The sequence below is a fragment of the Chanodichthys erythropterus genome, chromosome 2 (assembly GCF_024489055.1).
Source record: "Chanodichthys erythropterus isolate Z2021 chromosome 2, ASM2448905v1, whole genome shotgun sequence".
Taxonomy (NCBI): Eukaryota; Metazoa; Chordata; class Actinopteri; order Cypriniformes; family Xenocyprididae; genus Chanodichthys; species Chanodichthys erythropterus.
Genome location: NC_090222.1, coordinates 40,041,434 through 40,062,500, shown reverse-complemented (window position 1 = coordinate 40,062,500; position 21,067 = coordinate 40,041,434). Strand labels below are relative to the sequence as shown.

Below are 21,067 nucleotides of genomic sequence, written 5' to 3'. Positions count from 1 at the left end.
TTTTAGTTTTTGTTTTTATTTCAGTTTTATTATTTTAGGACTTTTTATTTTTCATTTTTAGTATTTTTAGGGTTTCTTTTTAGTTTTTTAGTTTTTTTTTCTCTAGGATAAAAGGATTTCAAAGGCTTGGATTAGGGTTTTATTATTTTATTTTATTTTATAAAAATTTTTTTTTCATTCAATTTAGTTTTTTGTTAGTTTCACTCTATTAAAGTGTTTTATTTAAAAAAAAAAAAAACAGGATATAAAAAACTTATAGGAGGGTTTATTTAATTTTATTATTTTTAATATTTTATTTTTTTAATAATTTATTTTATTTTATTGTTCGTTTTCACTTTTTCATTACGGAAGATGATTAGGGCCAAGCAATAATAAAAAAATAAAACCATCTCGAGATTAAAGTTGTTAAATTTAGAGAAAAAACTTGTTAAATTTCGAGATAAAATGTTGAGAATAAAGTCATTAAATTATTAGAAAAAAGTCGTTAAATTACGAATTTGTTCTCATAATTTAACAACTTTTTTCTCGTAATTTAATGACTTTATTCTCATAATTTAACAAGTTTATTCTCAACATTTTATTTTGACTTTTTTTCTCGAAATTTTCAAAACGTTAATCTCGAGATGTTTTTATTTTTTTATTATTGCTTGGCCCTAATCCTCTTCCGTATATCATAGTGTGTTTCATTTCAGTTTTATATTTATTATTATAATTATTATTACCAGGATAAAAAAAAAAAAAAACAGTATATCAAAGACTTGAAGGAGGCTTATTTTATTTTATTTTATTTTATTTTATTTTATTTTATTTTATTTTATTTTATTTTATTTTATTTTATTTTATTTTATTTTATTTTATTTTATTTCATTTTATTTTATTTTATTTTTTATTTTTTTATTTTTTTCACTTTATCATAGTGTGATTTCTAGGTTGTTGTTTTTTTCAGTTTTAATATTTTAGGACTTATTTTGTTTCTTTTTAGTATTTTTAGTATTTAAAGAGTTTAGAGTTTTCTTTTTACAGTATTCTATTAAGTTTATTTATGTATTTATTTTTATGATTACCTTTTTTTTTAGTTTTCATTAGTTATAATAATGGGCTTTTGAGACCTGGGCATATATAAGCCACCCATAACGCTTTAGCAACCCCATAGCGACATGATGACAACCATCTTCAGCACCCTAGCATCATGGCAGTGAGATGTAGTGTTCAGATGACGTGGGGTCAGCGGTGAACGCTGCTGGTGCCAAACTTGAAGTGGGTCTCAAAACATTTTACCGGTGTTCAGTCCGTCGTCTTTCAGGTCAGGCTGAGGTTTGGATCCAGCCTCCAGCGTGGGTTGATGCCTTGACGTTTTACAAACGCACTAAAATCTCTCGTTTGCCCTTTTCAACATTACAGAACTGACAAGTGTTTGAGACTCAAGTATGAAATATGTTTTTCTTCAAAAAGCGATTCCACTGTCGGATCGCTCTTGAATAATTGCAGCTCTGTCTTTGATTGACAGACAGCGAGGCCGAGTGGGTTGGAGTTCACGGCAGAGCTTTGCTGGGAAAGAGTCGTTTGACGGCTGAAATGGTTTAGCCTTGAAATACTTTTGCTCTGTTTTACTATAGAGTTTTACTGTCACAGCGATTGGCTGTTATGAAGTTATGGCTGAGTCCTTGAGGTGTTTGCAGATGGGAGGAAACATCGTTTGGTGTCAGGTGCCAACAGCTGACGGCACTTTCTCCGTCATTTGCATCTCAGTAAATAGCAGTCATTTATAAAGGTCACATTTTATGCGAAGCTTCAAATACATCCTCCGTTGGGTCTGCTTCAGATAGGGCCACTGTACCGTACAATAACATCATAAAGAAAACATGTTTTGCATATTATTTTCAGCTTTATCAAAGTGACTTATGTTGCATTCAAGGTTTATAGTTTATCAGTTCATCAGTCCATCCGTTCATCAAGTCCATGACCTTGTCCTTTCTAACAACATGATATACTGTTTGAGCTACAGGAATGCTAATAAATATCCGTCCATCCGTTTGTTCATCAGTCCATCCATTGTTTTGGTTGTCCATCCCATCCATCCATTCGTCGATCCGTCCAACTGTCTATCCATCTGTTCATCCGTCCGTCCATCCATCCATCCATCTGTCCATCCGTCCATCCATCCATCGTTTTGGTTTCCATCCATCCATCCGTCCATCTATCTATCTGTCCATTCGTCCATCCAGCCATCTATCCATTCAACCATCCATCCATCCATTCATCCATCCATCCATCCGTCCATCCATCCATCCGTCATCCATCCATCCATTCGTCATCCGTCATCCATCCATCCATCCATCCATCTGTCCATCCGTCTGTCTATCTGTCCATCCATCCATCCAGCCATCTATCCATTCAACCATCCATCCATTCATTCATCCATCCATCCATCCATCCATCCATCCATCCGTCATCCATCCATCCATTCGTCATCCGTCATCCATCCATCCATCCATCCATCCATCCATCCATCCATCCGTCCATCCATCTGTCCATCCGTCCGTCCGTCTGTCTATCTATCTATCTGTCCATCCATCCATCCATCCATCCATTGTTTTCGTTGTCCATCCATCCGTCTGTCAATCCGTCCATCTGTCTGTCTGTCTGTTCATCTGTCAATCCATACATCTGTCCGTCCGTCTGTCTTTCTGTCCATCCATCTGTCCATCTGTCCATCCGTCATCCATCCATCTGTCCATCTATCTGCCCATCCATCCATCCATCCATCCATTGTTTTCGGTTGTCCATCCCATCCATCCGTCTGTCAAACCGTCCATCTGTCTGTCCGTCCGTCCGTCCGTCCGTCCGTCCATCCATCCATCCATCCATCCATCCATCCATCCATCCATCCATCCATCATGTGACTCTTTCATAGCTGAGCAGTTTTCTTGTCAGTTATGTTTTGCAAGTTTCATCTTAATCTCCAATCTTTCTCTTGAACTTCTAGAAATAGGGTTGTTGACATTCAGTAAGAGTGAAGTGCTTTCAAATGATGGATAGCAGCTCAGATCATGTGATTTTGTGAATCTAATGAGAAATGTTTAGATTCATATTGCTGTTTGAGACATTCATCATTATAGAGCCTGAATTGAAGTGTATGATGTATTTTTTCTCATTTTATTGATGATTTAAAGTATGTTATTGTAACCCAAGGTTAGTCAACCATTTGGAGAGACCATTTTTTTGAGTAGATCAGAGCTGCATGAGAGTTTCACAAAAGACACTGACTGACTCGATTTAAAAAGGTAGTAGAAGGCAAATGTTTTGATCTGTCTGTGTCTTCTTTACAGGTTATCAGGAATTAATATTCCTGTTCCCATTGTCAGCAACAAGAACTGGTTACGGCTGCATTTCGTAACAGACAACAGCCATCGGCATAAAGGATTCAGTGCTCAGTATCAAGGTACGTTTTAAATAGATTTTCTTTTAAATATGGTGTGATTCTTTGGGTTTCCTATTTAATTTGTCTTAATTGTTAATTGTCATTAGTCATGTTAGTGTTCATGTAAGTAATTTCATCTTACCTTATAATGCAAAGAATCTTAATGGTCCTAAAAATAGGCTTCGTTTTTGCAAAATGTATTTTTTTTTTTCCTTTTGATTTTGGGCCGAAGTTTGACCCGGACAGCTTTCATAGGATTCACCCTGTTACTCTAAGTGATTACATGCAGGCTGCAATATCTGAAAAATCTTTAATCACCTTGTTAATCGTAATCATCTTATAATTACAAAGAATTACTTGATTTCTTATAACGAGGAACGGAAGATGACCTGTCAGAACTTGAATCAGAGCAGGTTATTTTCAATTAATATGATTGGAAGCAAATCTAAGACATTATTCATGCCCTAATATACTGTAGGATCAAAACATACGAAATATGAAATAATTATATTTCACACACAATACATGCTGACTCAAATGAACCGTGTTGTTTTAACATTTTAGCAACTTGTTTTCTAACTAATTACCTAACATTATTGCTCATATATTTTTGCAGCAGGCTTTATAAATCTTAACGACATGGAATTAAAACTGGCCTAATTTTGTTTGTTCTCTTTTCCTGAGCAGTGAAACGATCCGGAGATTTTAAATCAAGGGGAGTGAAATTACTACCTGGAAAAGACAATACGAGCAAATTTTCAATAAGTAAGTGTGGTTTCTATCTCTTTGTGAAATAAAATGCACACGTTCACTTACAAATCACACAAAAACCTTTGACTTGTTTAATACTGACTAGTGCTGGCTAGAATAAATATATGATTCATTTAACAGTACCTTTTACTTTTAATAAAGTACATTAAAAATCAAGTATTTTTGTACTTTTACTGATAAGTACTTATACTTTTACTGTAGTAATATTTTAATAGGGAATCTCTGTACTTTTACTCTCATTAGATTATTAGTAGAATGTCTAAAGTGGACTATTTTTGAAACTTGACTGTATACTACTAACATTGTATAGAAAAAAAGCAGATTGGACATTATAATTCAAAAGACAGAACCTTTATTAATAATTGAGTGTCAGTAATAATTGAGCAGCACTTTAAAGAATGCTGGGTTAAAAACAAGCCAAGTTGGGTTGACAATGGACAAACTCAGCGATTGGGTGGTTTTAACCCAGTGAATTGATTGTTTTAACCCAGCGGTTGGGTTGTTTTAACTCAGCGATTGGGTTGTTTTAGCCCAGCGACTGGGTTGTTTTAACTCAGCGATTGGGTTGTTTTAGCCCAGCGATTGGGTTGTTTTAACCCAGCAATTGGGTGGTTTTAACCCAGTGAATGGGTTGTTTTATCTCAGTGATTGGGTGGTTTTAACCCAGTGAATTGATTGTTTTAACCCAGCGGTTGGGTTGTTTTAACTCAGCGATTGGGTTGTTTTAGCCCAGCGATTGGGTTGTTTTAACTCAGCGATTGGGTTGTTTTAACCCAGCAAATGGGTTGTTTTAACCCAGCGCATGGATTGTTTTAACCCAGCGACTGGGGTGTTTTAACTCAGCGGTTGGGTTGTTTTAACTCAGCGATGGGGTTGTTTTAACTCAGCGATTGGGTTGTTTTAACCCAGCGACTGGGGTGTTTTAACTCAGCGGTTGGGTTGTTTTAACTCAGCGATTGGGTTGTTTTAACCCAGCGACTGGGGTGTTTTAACTCAGCGGTTGGGTTGTTTTAACTCAGCGATTGGGTGGTTTTAGCCCAGCGATTGGGTTGTTTTAACTCAGCGATTGGGTTGTTTTAACCCAGCAAATGGGTTGATTTAGCCCAGCAAATGGGTTGTTTTAACCCAGCGCATGGATTGTTTTAACTCAACGATTGGGTGGTTTTAACCCAGCGCATGGATTGTTTTAACTCAGCGGTTTGGGTGTTTTAACTCAGCGATTGGGTTGTTTTAACCCAGCGACTGGGGTGTTTTAACTCAGCGATTGGGTTGTTTTAACTCAGTGGTTGGGTTGTTTTAGCCCAGCGGTTGGGTTGTTTTAACTCAGCGGTTGGGGTGTTTTAACTCAGCGACTGGGTTGTTTTAACTCAGTGAATAGGTGGTTTTATTCCAGCGAATGGGTGGTTTTAACCCAGCGATTGGGTTGTTTTTGCCCAATGATTGGGTTGTTTTTAACTCAGCGGTTGGGTTGTTTTAACTCAGCGGTTGGGTTGTTTTAACCCAGCGACTGGGTTGTTTTAACTCAGTGAATAGGTGGTTTTAACCCAGCGATTGGGTTGTTTTAACCCAGTGAATGGATTGTTTTAACCCAGCGGTTGGGTTGTTTTTTTACCCAGCGGTTGGGTTGTTTTAGCCCAATGATTGGGTTGTTTTAACCCAGTGGTTGGATTAAATGTTTGACCCAACCTGCTGGGTAGTTTTTTTTGAAGTCTAATATTGTTTAAAAAATGATGTATTGATGCTTAAAATGAACCTGAAGTATATTGGAAATGAACATTTATTAATAAATTTACTGAATAATAATTAAACAATAAACATTTATTAAATTGCTTATTGATACATGTTCACCTTTGATTATTATTGTTGCCTCTTGTAATTGTGTGTCTGAGTTTTAATATCCCGCATTTGGGTTCATTTTAAGCCTGACAAACAGTCATTTTTAAATATTTGGGTTAAATTTTATTCAGCTCTCTCATAAAATACCATGGTTCTAGTTCCCAAAAACGTTTTGGTATATTTTATTGTGTAACGTATTATTTCTGCTCGTTCAAGTAGAAACTGAGCAGCGTTAAGATCCTCTCTCTAGGTCTGCAGCATGTCATGCGTAATTACGGCTGGTAATGTTGTTGCTCTAATGTCATAAAAGCTCTTCGCTGCTTAATTTCTTTCAGATGTGCATCCCTGTTAATTGTTTAATATTCCGCTGATGTTATTCCGCCGGTGATTTTGCATCTACTCCTTCAAAGCCTGTGATTCATAAAGCACGAACAATGCCACATATTTGTAATCCTCTCGCTTGCCATTTAGCGAACGGATCAAAGGAAATTAGAGCATCCAACGAAACAGAAATCTGCATTTTGATTAATTGAGCTTAGCTTGACTTACAGGTCCCTCACCCACAGAAGGAGAGAGAATGTCAGATCTGTGAAGCGGACGGCTTTAGGGGACACGCAGGTGGTTGGATTTCACTCCAGCGGAGTCTTAATTACTCAACTGAGACGGCCATCCTAACCTGGATTCAGACCCGAGCCTCACACGCTGCCAGCAGATGCCCGATCACTATCTATATGGAAATGATTTGTACACTCGAAAGTCCGAAGCGATGAAACACCGAACCCAATGATTCATTTCGCCCCCGACAATGTAGCACTCCAAACACTTAATTACAAGCGGATCAAATTTTTATGAGCCTCTATTTCACAGTGTCTGCATCACGCATTGGGAAATATGAATTATCGAGTCATATTCAGGACCTCAGTCTGCTGCCAAACAATCGTCCCTTAATGGGGACCTATTATGCCTTGATGTTGTTTTTGGGCTCTACTAGAACAGGTTTGCATACATTGTTTTCCTCATATTCTCCATTGTTGCAGCTCCTCTCTTCCCAGTCTGTCAGCAACGCTCTGTCTCCATGAAGCCCCTCCTTCTGAAAAGCACAATGTGCTCTGATTGGTCGGCTGGAGCAGTGTGTTGTGATTGGTCAAGCGCTTGGAGTGTGTTTGGGTGATGGTTTCAGGTTGGCTTATGTGTCCATATGCGCTCTCCTCTGCAGTGAATGAAGGCATGGTCAAGCAGGTCTCCAATTTCTGCCCAGACCCCGGGGAACCGGAGAACGGCAAACGCATTGGCACCGATTACAGGTAGACCTTCTCGCTGTGCACAGGCTGTCTGCACCGGACACACGGGTGCCGTTTTGTTTTAAAAAGTGATGCACTTGTGAAAGTTTAGCTCATGAATATTCATTAGGTCATGCATAGTTTAACATGATATTTTACAGTGTTGATAGCCTACGCCTAGTTATTTCAGTCGCAGTGAAATTCTTGATGGCCTATAAAAGAGATTATTCACTCGTTTATAAGGTGAAACTGAAAGGTAAACAGCAACACTTAAGCATCCAAAACGATTCAACAACAATTATTAATCATTATATGATCTGACTGAAATATGTGCTCATTACATATTAATTTGAAGCAGCAAATAATCTTGCTGAGTGATTGAAATTTTTGACACATTTCATTTAATTTAAAATTTAAGATATTTAGTGTTATATTTTCATATTTTTACTTATTAATTTACCAAAACATCCATTTAAATATTAATTTAATGTTAATGCAACAAAAATGCTTACAAATTTACTGTTATATTTTCTAATTTTTAATAATAGTTTTGCTAAATATTAACTTAAATATCAATGTATTAATTTAGGAAAAATGAAAAAAATATTTATAGTATGTAATAGGTTTTTTATTATTTTAAATATTAATATTTTTGCTTAATATTAATTTAGCAAAATATTAATTTAAAATTAATTCAACTTGTCTGTTTTTTTATATCAATAGTTTTTGCAAAATATTAATTTAAATGCCAATTTATTAAATTTGCTAAATTAATAAATTATTTTATTAACATATATAATATGTTAGTATATATTTTTGATTATCTTAAATATTAATATTGTTGTTTAATATTATAAATGTTTAATATAATAATTGACCAAAAATGTATTTAAATATTTATTTGGAAAAAAAAATGTTATATTTTCTCATTAATTTGCTTAAATATGAATATCTTTGCTAATTATTAATTTAGCGATTTACACATTTAATGTTACATTTATTTAGTTTGCTTAAACATGAACATTGATATTGTCTTCATTTTAAATTTGTAATATGTACTTTATTTGCTTAATATTTTATTATTAATATTTGTTCTTAATATTAATTTAGCAGAATATCAATTTAATATTAATTCAGCAAAACATTTATTTTAATATTGATAGTTTTTGCAAAATATTAATTTAAATGTCAGTTTATAAATTTTGCAAAATCAATAACAAATGTGTATGTGATATATTTTATAGGCCAATAATATGTTAGTATATAATATTTTATTTGCTTAAATATTAATATTTACAAAAAAAAGTATTTACATATTAACTTTATATTAATTTAGCTAAAATATTTTTATTTTAAATTATTTTCTCTTTAATTCCCGAAAAAAATAAAATTGAAATTAATTAAAACTCTTTCATAAAGTCGGGACAAAATTAATAATGGAATCAAAATGAAAAAACAGTTTTGAGGCCATTTCCCAGCATGAAGGATGGCTGTAGTTATTTGAGTAGCAGTGAAATCTCTGATTATATTCCTGTCTGACATTTGCTCCGACACTGATCAATCTGTCGGAGAATTCCTTCATTGATTCTGTGTGTTTGTTCTGTCTTCAACACGGCAGCATCGGTGCGACGGTTCAGTTCACGTGTGACGGGGATCACGTGCTTCAGGGATCCAAGAGCATCACGTGTCAGAGGGTGGCGGAGGTGTTTGCGGCCTGGAGCGACCATAGACCCGTCTGTAAAGGTTAGAATACTTACATGCTTTTACTTTTACTTCACCACATCCCAAAGAATAACATCATAATTATTACTCACCTACTATACTTTCCTTAAAAACGTCGTTCCTCGTCGAACTGAAGAAATCGCCACGAAACTTTGTGAATGAACTGATTCATTCAAATGAACCTGCTGAGTTGATTCACAAACAACACTGAATGATTCATTTGTGATCCAGTTGATTCAACAACTCATTGATTCAATGAACAGTGATATTGTTGGAGCTTAACCAATGGCGTGAAAAGTATAAGGTAAAATAATTTTAGGTAAAATAACCCAAATTAATGTCCATGCATCTTCTATGGCAGTTAAAATGACATAAAACTAGTATGTTTTTCATAGTGTTCCTCTTATAATGGTAATGCATTTTACTCTAAATGTGACGTGTGGTTTTTGTAGTATTTGTCGCAACATATTTGCGCAAAATGTTGTTTTTTCCCCATTGCAAAATAAAAAAATAGCTTATTTGCAATGCATATAAATGTATGTACTAATCTTAGTTAATTAGTACTGACTAGTGCTTGCTAGAATCAATATACGAATAATCAGTCAGTACTTTTAATATTTCAGTACATTAAAAATCAAGTACTTTTACTGACAAGTAAAAATGAGTACTCTTAATGTAGTGATATTTTAATAGGGACTCTCTGAACTTTTACTCTCATTAAAGTAATAGTAAAATGATTATTTTTGAAACGGTGTACTACTAACATTGAATTAAAAAAAGTAGATTTTTTTGTGGACACCGGGATAAAAATATGCTGAAAAATTCATTTAAAGTTTAATTCTGCAGAACTTCTGTTCACAAAACCTTTTTTTGAGAGTGTTAGGCTTCTTTGTCTCTTTATAAATGACTTTTTGTTTTGTTTTGCAGTGAAAACATGTGGGATGAACCTCTTTGGTCCTTCAGGAACGTTTACATCGCCTAATTTCCCCATCCAGTATGAGAGTAACTCACAGTGTGTTTGGATTATAACCGCCAGTAACCCCAATAAGGTAGAACAACACACACACACACACACACACACCAGCTTGTCTTTCCACGAGCTCTCATCTCAAACGGCATGTTTCAGGTGTAAGTTTTCTTTTTTTACTATATATTTTTACTCATTTCATGCCAGGCCTTTAGTAACCAGCATATTAGCTGATTCGTGTCCTCAATTGCTGCTAAATCTGAGCTTTCCTCTGGTGAGAAATGCAAATGAGCCCTAACACACATAACATTATTACCTCATTTATCTTCGCCCGATGGAATTGCAAAGTTCAAATTTTATTGCGCTTCCGCAGACCCATTATTAGAGACCCATGGGCAGCTCATTGGCATTATTATTGTGTTAACACAATAAATGAAGTTAATATATGAACTTAAAGGGACAAAGCAGGACTTTCTTATGCTAGCCTGATCGTGTTCATTAGTAATACTAATAATATCAGTGATGTACCAGGCTTTGTTTTGCACAGTGTGTATATATATGATTATACATATTTATACAGCTGTGGAAAAAAATTAAGAGACCACTCCAAGTTCAGAAATCAATGTTAAGTGGTCTCTTATTTTTTTCCATAGCTGTATATTTATTCAGCAAAGATGCATAAATTGATCAAAAGTGATAGGAAAAAAACAATTATACTGTTACAAAAGATTTCCATTTCAAATAAATATTGATAAACATTAGAATGATTTCTGAAGGATCATGTGACACTGAAGACTGGAGTAATGATGCTGAAAATTCAGCTTTGATCACAGGAATAAATTACACTTTACTATATATTCACATAGAAAACAGCTGATTTAAATAGTAAAATATTTCACAATTTTTACTGTATTTTTGATCAAATAAATGCAGCTTTGGTGAGCAGAAGAGACTATTAGTAGAATATCTAAAGTGGACTATTTTTGAAACTTGACAATGCACTACTAACATTGTATGGAAAAAAGTACAATGTAAAGTTTAAAGTTTACTTTTTTGTGAGATTTAGGCTTCTCTGCTTTTTATAAATGACTATGTCTTTGTATTTCTCTGTTTTGTTCACAATTTGTACTGTATTTTCTTATATTTTTACCTTACATAACTCTAAATCTTTGAATAATGCGGATACTATGATGGTTTGTTTATTTAATCATTTGTCTAGATCATTTTTTAAAGTTATGTCTGCTTGTAGGGCAAGAGTAAAACAATAAAACCCCAAAATAAAAGAGAAACTTTTGAAAAGTAGCAGAAGGTATGCTGAAAAGCAGTGTTGGTGGTAATGCATTACAAGTAATGAGAGTTATGTAATCAGATTACTTTTCCCAAGTAACTAATAGAGTAACGCACTACTTTTGAATTTGCAGCAAAATATCTCCATAAAATGAATAAAAACGCAGCACATTACTTTCCATAAAAAGTAACTAATCAATGCAATAAGTTACTTTTTTAGGCAGTATTGTAACACATTACTTTTAAAAGTACACTAGTGAGAAGTTTCCCAGCTATTGATGTGACCTCCGTTTAACAAGTTGAAATCTGTTAGCATTAATAAAAGTCCACTGAAGAATCCCCACATGTGCACGTTTCGTCCTCGGTGTGCGGTAAACGTGCCAGAAGGGCAGTATTCATGGAGTGTAAGTGAATGTGAGCAGCGGCAGCTCCTCCAAACACACACCAGGGGGTGATTATGCAAACAGGACGTTGTTAATGTAGTGAGCGTTTGATAACATGGAACAAGCGGAGCACATCGCCCCACTGTTTACTTGCGAGTGTGAGCCGCTGATTGAAAGCACTTTTGGAAATTTGTTTCACCCTCAACATGCATTGGACCGTGCGGATGATTTGTTTGATAATTGATGCATTGCCCCCGCTGAATTTCTCAGTTATAGCGCCGCGGCCGCAGAGGGCGTGCAAAAATATACAGGCAACATATGCTGCAGTCAAGTGCTGGCCCGGTGAGATCATGAATATCATGTTCATGGAGAATAGCGTGTATCATTTATATTTGATGATGTCTGTAGTGCCGAGAAGCTTAATTAAGATTGTGTGAAATGAACGCTTCTCATTGTCAGTAACAGAGAGCGTGTGGAGAAATCCCAGCGGTCAAGGTGCTTCATTGATTCGAGTGGCGTTCCATTACAAAGAGTTCTGGCACTAATTCAGTCGCTTTCTTCCATCGCAGGTTATTCAGATCAATTTCGAAGAGTTCGACCTGGAGCTCGGGTACGATACGCTGACTGTCGGAGACGGCGGAGAGGTCGGCGACTCGAAAACAATCATACAAGTGTAAGATTTAGTGTTATACTTCAGTTGTGTGTCATGATGAGTGTCAGTTCTTCTTCCATATCTGTGTCTTGTTTTTCAGTACAAATATTTATACTGGAGAAGCAAAAAGACTGAAGATATTAAGTCTTGTTTACTGAAAAATGTATCAAAATAAAGTGAGTCTGTGCTTAAAACAAGAACAAATATCTTGGTAGTTAATTCAAAGTGAAAATGTTAATTTTTCTGACTCCATTGCAGATATTTGTTCTTGTTTTAAGCACAAGCTCACTTCATTTTGATGCAGTTTTTAGTAAACAAGACTTAATAACTTTTGTTATTTTGCTTCTCCAGTAAATGTATCTTGATTTCAGGATTTTTAGATGTCTGTACCCATTTTGCAATGTACTACATGGAAAAACATTGTCTCAATCAGCATTTTTATCTTCTTTTCCAGTTAAAATATCCAAACATCCTTTAATCAAGATGTATTTACTTGAGAAACACAATATGATTAAGATATGTGTCATCTATTAAGATATATAAAATTATATATATATATATATATATATATATATATATATATATATATATATTAGAGATGCACCGATATATCGGCCAATAATCGGTGGTTTAAAAACAGCCGATAGTTGGCCAATATATCCTGTCAATCAAAAGAGGGCAGGAAAATGCACTGAATTTGTGCTTTAATTCATTAATTTAATCTTCAGAATTTAGTAAATGTGTGTTAATATTAATTTGTGTTTGTTTATAACTGATACCAGTAACTCTGAAACAAGCTGATGAAATGGAGAGAATAAAGTTTTCATTTGCATTTCTTTCAAAATACAATAATTAAAATGCATATATATGAATTATTAATTATCAATCATTATCATTGATTTAAAAGAAGGTATAAAACCCCCAAACTATCGTTAAATTTCATTAAATCCATGCTTGAAACAAGAACTTCTTGCCAACAGAGTAAGAAAAATAAACTCAAGTTAAGGTCTTAATATCTTATGAAATTTTGTTTCTCAAATAAATGTATCTTCTTTTGAGGATGTTTGGAAATTTTAACTGGAAAACAAGTCAAAATGATTTTTGTAGTGTTGAATAATTTGCTTTGAGCATTGGCTTGCAGCTAGAATATTTTATTTGTGACAATTTTCTCACTTTTATTTTATTTATTTTTTTCACTTGGTTTTCTTGCACAAACAAGTCATACTTCAGTTTTACATGAACATTTACAATGCATAAATGTTATTAAAATATATAAAATTCATAGCAGACAATTGACACATGATATTTGTGAACAAAATCATTTTCTTTCAGACAGACGGGGGAAATAAAATGCTGTTAAGTCAGACACGTTGTGACATGCGTGTCTGGTTCAGATGCATACTACAGTACATTTGAATTATTTTATTTTTGGATAAACGCTGATTTAAAACATCCAACTTTAATAGACTCTAGCATCTTGCATTGTATTCAGCTTTGCTGCATTTATTCGTTTCAACAGCGTGAAAGCCACAAAACCATAAAAACTGCACAGGCACAAATCCTCCGGCTATATTTTCCCCCTCACAAACAAGTTTTTCCGTCCAGCTCTTCTCCCAGTCAGCCTCAGTATGTCTCCGGGTATCTCTGATGACGCTCTGTGCTGCTTTCTGGCGCATTTGCCTGGCGGTGTGCCAGCTCTGATCCATTGAGCGTTCCTCAAGGACAAAAGACTCTCGCTGCTGGAGCACTAATACATACTGTAAGGCTCAATTAAGGCCTTTCTCCGGGTTTATGCTGGTCAAATTGGTTTGGTACCTTTGTCAGAGACTTTAGATATACAAAGACGGCACACTCATATTAACTATGAATTGGAGAAAGTGCAACTTCTGAATAAAAGAGGTAAAGTCAGTGTGTCACTGCAGAAGCTCTGGTTTCCCAGAATCCCCAGGCAGAAACGTTTGATCAAAAGTTGTTGTCGCAATGTCTTGACTTATTTCACTATTTTATGATGTTTATTACATTAAGTGCACAAACAACATGCTTGAAATATGAAATAGATGCCTATGTATTGCATTATGAAACAAAATGGAAACACAACCATGGCTATAAATATAATTTTTTATAAGGAAAAGGATTGTTGCAACATACTATGTTCTGTTAAAGTAATTTAATATTAATTTTACACAATAATAGCAATTGCATTGGCTGGTCCACTCTGAAAAATGCATTTTTTTGTGTGCATTTTGAACACTGATCAATGGATTGGCATCATAAAAAGTGAAGCCATATTGGTGTTCCATTTTATTCCCTCACATTCTATTGAATTAATAGGAAATCAACTGACTTTAATGAGAAAATTACCTATAAGTCAGCGTTTTTATATCTGAAAGATCCTTTGTGGTGATTCTAATCTTGTTTATATGTCTATCTAGTGTTTTTAATATGCTTTAAGACAAACCATGTGCAAATTCATGTCAACACCATTGCTGAGTATTTTCTTCTTAAAACTGCTGTGAAAAAAAGACCCGCGGTTTGAAATCGTTGGCGTCTGTATCGTCACAAACTATCTTGTAACCAATCACGTCAACGTGCCGGCGGGCTTTAGCATATCATATAATCATATTAATTACCGTATGTGTCTGACGTTGTAAAAAGCGATAGCATTGTGCAGCGTAAGTAGAGCGAGTTCATCTCTGAGCTATTGTGAGCAGGTGGAGGCGGGGCTAATTTGCATATTCATAGATCTGTGTATAATAAATGAGGCAAGGGTGTAGAGTTACATTCAAGCTATTTTAAGGCATGAATATTTTTTTCACAGGAAAAGTCATTTTGGAGATTAAAGATGAGTTTTAAGGGATAAAATGATTGACTACAGGGGGACTTTAAGTTTCTTTAAATATATATATATATAATATATATATATATATATATATATATATATATATATATATATATATATATATATATATATATATATATATATATATATATATATATATATATATATATATATATATATATATATATATATATATATATATATATATATATATATATATATATATAAATACACACACACCATATATATACATACAAGTTTTTTTAATGTTTTTGAAAGAAATAATTGCTTTTATTCAGCAAGGCTGCATTAAATTGATCAAAAGTGACAGTAAAAAAAAACATTTGTAATGTTTACAAATAAATGCTGTTCTTTTGGACTTTCTATTCATCAAATAATTTTCAACATTGATAATAATCATAAATGTTTCTTGAGCATCAAATCATCATACCAGAATGATTTCTGAAGGATCATGTGATAATTCAGCTTTGATCACCGAAATAAATTACACTTTACTATATATTCACATAGAAAACAGTTGTTTTAAATTGTAAAATTGTAAAAAAATTTTACTGTATTTTTGATCAAATAAATGCAGCCTTGGTGAGCAGAATCGACTTCTTCCTGAAATACTGAAAAATCGAAACTTTTGAATTGTAGAGTACCATATCAATAGCATTGTATATAACTATAGTAATCATTCAGTACTACAGTATGTATCAGAATGGCGTCTGACAGCGTTATTATAGCACAGTATTTTGTACAGCCGGGCTCACACACTGTTATTCTCTTTTGTTCGCTCTGCATCGACAGGTTAACAGGCAGTTTCGTCCCCGACCTCATCGTCAGTATGACCCATCAAATGTGGCTGCATTTGCAGTCTGATGAAAGTGTGGGCTCTATTGGCTTTAAGATCAACTATAAAGGTGAGTCTGTTCTCTGCCTGAACTTCTTAGAGTGCCACCATAAATCACTCTGCCGGCTCAAAAGCTTTACTGCTGTTTTCCTCGCTCTCCTCTCGCCTCCCAACAGAAATTGACAAGGAAAGTTGCGGGGATCCCGGCATCCCTCTGTACGGCCTCCGAGAGGGCGGGGGCTTCTCCAACGGAGACGTGCTGCGCTTTGAATGCCAGTTCGGATTCGAGCTCATCGGCGAACGAATGATTTCCTGTCAGAATAACAATCAGTGGTCGGCTAACATCCCTATCTGTATATGTGAGTGCTGCATAGACTTCTGCATATCATTATGCATGTTCCTCGAAGCATAAATGTTTTTTAATCTTCTCTGGAATGCAAAATGAGATTTTAAGCAAAGCATCGGAGCATATTTTTCTCTTATTCTCTTGTCAATGTAATGAAAGTAAGGGGTGATTTATACTGTCAAGCTCCAAAAAAAAAAAAAAAAAAAAGTACCATAAAATCAATTCTGAATTCGCTCAAAAGCATTGCATGAAGATATTTGAGCTATTTGATATTAAAGATATCTATATTAGCAGGTATTATAGTTAACTAATACCATAACAAACGTCAGAAGTCGTTATAATGATGTGATCTGCGTTTTTTTAGTTGGACTTAAAAGGGCTATTTCATTTTTCTTTCTCTCAGACTGGAAGCTTTTTAAGTGCTAATGCAACAAAATGAAGAGCAAAGGATGCACATTAAGTGCGTAATCGATGCTTTATGTATTTCATCATTCTCATGCTGCCACAGAGAGTGATGGGAAATGTTGTCTTTGTGCACAAGCCTGTTGCTTCATTAACTGGATAAGTGAGTAGTATTTTCTGGTGAGCGTGATCACTATTCTTCATTTATGAGTTCCATAATGCAAACTCAATTATGCGGTTAACACTCACAATTAAAACTTAATTATGATCAATTTCATCTGGACGGTGGAAGAATCTACCATGTTTTAAATATCATGTTTTGGACACTACTAAGATTAAAGTAACATGTTTATCATTATCATTAGCAGTATTATGATGAATGTCAGTAAGATTTTTAAAATTTTTTGAAAGAGTCTCTTCTGCTCACCAAGGCTGTGTTAATTTGATCAAAAATATTGTAAAAATTGTGAAATATTTTTACAATCTAAAATAGCCATTTTCTATGTGAATATATAGTAAATTGTAATTTATTCCTGTGATCAAAGCTGAATTTTCAGCATCATTACTCCAGTCTTCAGTGTCACATGATCCTTCAGAAATCATTCTAATATGATGATTTGATGTTCAAGAAACATTATTTATTTGAAATAAAATCTTCTGTAACATTATAAATCTTTTATATATGTATATATATATATATATATATATATATATATATATATATATATATATATATATATATATATATATATATATATATATATATTGATCATTCTGACAAGACTTAAAAGTCAGTCCTTCTAGAAAGTTCTTAAGAGATCTCGGAAGTCATAATTAATATGTGAAGTGCGTTTAAGTGATCACAACATGGACATGTCACCAATTTGTGTTGCCATGATGTAATTTTCCTGCCAACTGCTTCTGAGATGAATGGGAAGTACAAACGTTCAGCACTCTTCAGGTAAATTATGCGTTCAGGAAATAATTTAAGATCACAGTTCTCCATCCTCTCTGGTTCATTATGAAGATGAGCGCTGAAGACACTCCGAATCTCTCAGTCTGTGAAACACATGTCTAAATGAAATGATGTCAAGAGGTCGGACTAATTAAACCTGTGTTTTATGTCGGTGTGTGTAAACAAAACAACTACAGCGCTGTTAAATATGGTGAACAGACTCGAAAGGACAGCTGCGCTCTTGAAGATGATGAGATAACAATTCTCTGAGAGCTTGACAAGTAAACAGCACCGACGTATCAAAGAGCAATGGCATTTCAAGAGTCTTAAAGTTCCCTGTGCAATACAATTTAATACAATTACTGCTTCCATTACAAGTAGGGCTGCCCTCTAATATTCAACTAACCGTCAGTCCACTAGAAGAGGCTTAGTCAATCAAAATTTTACTAGGCACAACGCAAGTGTTTTTTGCTAGTTTCAGCCTGACACAGTTATCATTTTCACATCCAGCGCACACATAGTTTAAATAGCAAATGAACTCACGTCCATCTGTTTACCCATGGGTGTGCTGGTCTGAAAACGAGGTGTGTTCAGGTGCATTGTTGGCATATTGTTATTTAGCCCTCTGGAGTCTGAGGCTGATTTGGGGCCTGGAGAAGTTTTAAGATGCCCTGACATTTGTGCTTTTTTCAGTTGTTCATAAACATATTAATGACAAAAGTGTCATTACACTGTATTCAGCACAAACTAAGCTACCATAATATGTGAGGAACATGTATGTACATGTTTGTGTTTTTGAAGGAATAATGTTTATGCGTGGTTATTGAAAAAAAAAAAAACTTAAGTCACTGAAATAAGGCCAAAAAAAGTATAGTAAATCTGTGTTCACAAGACTTCTGGGCATTGGAGGTTGTAGACTAGAGTTTTTGCTTCAGAATTATGTAAAAATGATGCTGCCTACTCCTTCATATAAAACAATATATTGATTTAGTTTTTGTAAGACACTTTTTGTCAAGAAACACAGTATGCGTGGAGGCGTGAATCATCATGAATAATGGGTCATTTACACCTGAGAAGACAAAAGAATCGCATAATAATGACCTGAAATAACTTTCATATTAATGAGGCCTTTCAGTCAGGTAGGCTGTGAAAAAAACCCTCTGTAATCATGTCTCAGCTCATCATAAACAGCAATACTGTGAAATATTAATACAATTCAAAGAGTGCGTCAGTAATATTTGCCTATAGGTGGGTGCACAACAAGTGTACACTCTGCTCGTTACACACACACAGGGACACGCAGCATCACACAAACATGCCAAATATTACAAATAAAAGCATTACAATGTAAAAGATTATTATTGTGTATATAAAGATAAAAATGCTTTGGTTGGATCCGGCTTGTCCCGTAGATGGTCTGCTTTAACCTCGCACATGAGCAGATAAGTTTCCTCGCTAGAGAAGCGTTCAGTTTTCCCGCTTTGCAAATCTACCATGGTCTGAGCACAACTGGCTTTTAAAGGAGACTGTCCTCCTATAGGTTGTTTTTCAAGCACCTTATTACGACCTATATTTACGTTTTGAAGTCATGCGCCCTCTAGCGGGCGTAAAAATAATGACAGTTTTGTGTTACGTCTGTCGTCATGAAATGACGTATGACTCATTACCAGTCAAAATGCATGTTCATTTAAATGCAATGTGTGGACTTTTTACACCATTTCTCCTATTTCCATTTAGCAAAACTAATTTTTAATTAACGACTACAAAAAACAGACGCATAGCCTACGGCACAGAGGCCCCGGCGTAGGTCCAACGCAGAAGTATGAATCAGCCTTTACGCCCAAAACACCTGTTCACATATCATCCGACCTCAAATATGGCTCATCATTTCTTTACATGGCCACTCGCTCTAACATTAACCTAGATAAATGCGTGCTGCTATTAGGCGCATATCCAAGTGTTTGAAGTATTAAAGTGCGCTTAATTAATTTTTTCACATTTATTTGTATAGCACTTTTCACAAAATATATCATGTAAAAGCAGCTTTACAGAGAATGCATGAGTGAATTACTGCATGACATGGAGGCACCGGCGCGATTGCATTTTTTTCTTCTTCCTGATAACAGTGAAAACAACTTAAAATACTCAATTTTTAGTCAAACAGATAACAGTAATACTTCATTGGAAACTGTAAAGGGTCTACTTTTATTTGTGTACACTCACAATAACAAAAAAATGTGCTTTTGTAAAATAAAGAAAACAAACAGGATGCGCTTTCTGCCGTCTTGGTCTCTGTGAACTGGAGAGTGTCACAAAAATGAACTGAAACTCTGTATACTTGCCTCACAGACATGATTTAACTAATTTAAATCGAAAACAAATACTCTCTGCTAATCCAATCCGTATGAAAGGTGCATTTCTCTCTATAGGCACGTAACTGCAGAGGTGACGAGTCAACATCATCAACTTCATCTTTGCAGCCAACACTGGCTCAGAAAAAAAAATAGTTTATTAATAAATAATTTAAATGTCTCCTTGTTGACACATTCATAATTATTACTTTGGTTACACTTTATTTCAGTGCCATAGTTACATTGTAATTACTCAAATAAGTACTGAGTACTATTAATTAAATACATGTACTTACTGTTAGGGTTGGGGTTTGGTTTAGGGTTAGTTACTTGCAATTATGCATAATTTAATATTATTACTATAGTAAGTACATGTAGTAATGTATATGGCACTGGAAAATAAAGTGTTACCATTACTTTTACCAGTGTTTTGCAGCAGTATTATGTGTTCGCTCATGCTCGGAATAGCACCTATAATGCTCATTATGGTGTAGTATTCTCCTCTGTACATATTTATGTAATTAAATTAAAGCGATTAGTTGGATAATGGCTTAAATTAACAACTAATAGTTGACTTGGCCTGCGTCTCAGGAGGCGTTTCAGGAGCAATATCATGCAGTGAATTTTGATTAGTCTTTAACCATCATCTCCACCTCCTCTTAGTTCCCTGTATGTCCAACTTCACGGCTGCAATGGGAACTGTTCTGTCTCCGGACTATCCCGAGGGTTACGGCAACAACCTCAACTGCGTCTGGCTGATCATCGCCGAACCAGGCAGCCGTATCCATCTGGCCTTCAACGATTTCGACTTGGAGCCTCCCTATGACTTCCTGACGGTGAGGGACGGGGAGCTGGTGGACGCGGTGGTTCTGGGACGCTTCTCCGGTGCGGAAGTGCCATCACACCTCACCAGCAACTCCAACATCCTCCAGCTGGAGTTTCAGGCCGACCACTCGATGTCCGGCCGAGGCTTCAACATCACGTACAGCAGTAAGTGCT

The 21,067-nt window shown here is 34.9% G+C and overlaps 1 protein-coding gene across 1 annotated transcript in view; it reads left to right on the top strand.

The window, feature by feature from the left end:
• csmd3a (CUB and Sushi multiple domains 3a) overlaps window positions 1–21,067 on the top strand; it is a 389,031-nt gene that overhangs the window by 83,796 nt on the left and 284,168 nt on the right. Inside the window, exons 6-14 of the mRNA XM_067412377.1 lie at window positions 3,330–3,442; window positions 4,109–4,186; window positions 7,245–7,332; window positions 8,927–9,051; window positions 9,958–10,079; window positions 12,237–12,340; window positions 15,972–16,084; window positions 16,191–16,373; window positions 20,732–21,058. Of these exons, the coding sequence (XP_067268478.1) occupies window positions 3,330–3,442; window positions 4,109–4,186; window positions 7,245–7,332; window positions 8,927–9,051; window positions 9,958–10,079; window positions 12,237–12,340; window positions 15,972–16,084; window positions 16,191–16,373; window positions 20,732–21,058 (1,253 nt within the window). The remainder of the gene's footprint in view (window positions 1–3,329; window positions 3,443–4,108; window positions 4,187–7,244; window positions 7,333–8,926; window positions 9,052–9,957; window positions 10,080–12,236; window positions 12,341–15,971; window positions 16,085–16,190; window positions 16,374–20,731; window positions 21,059–21,067) is intronic.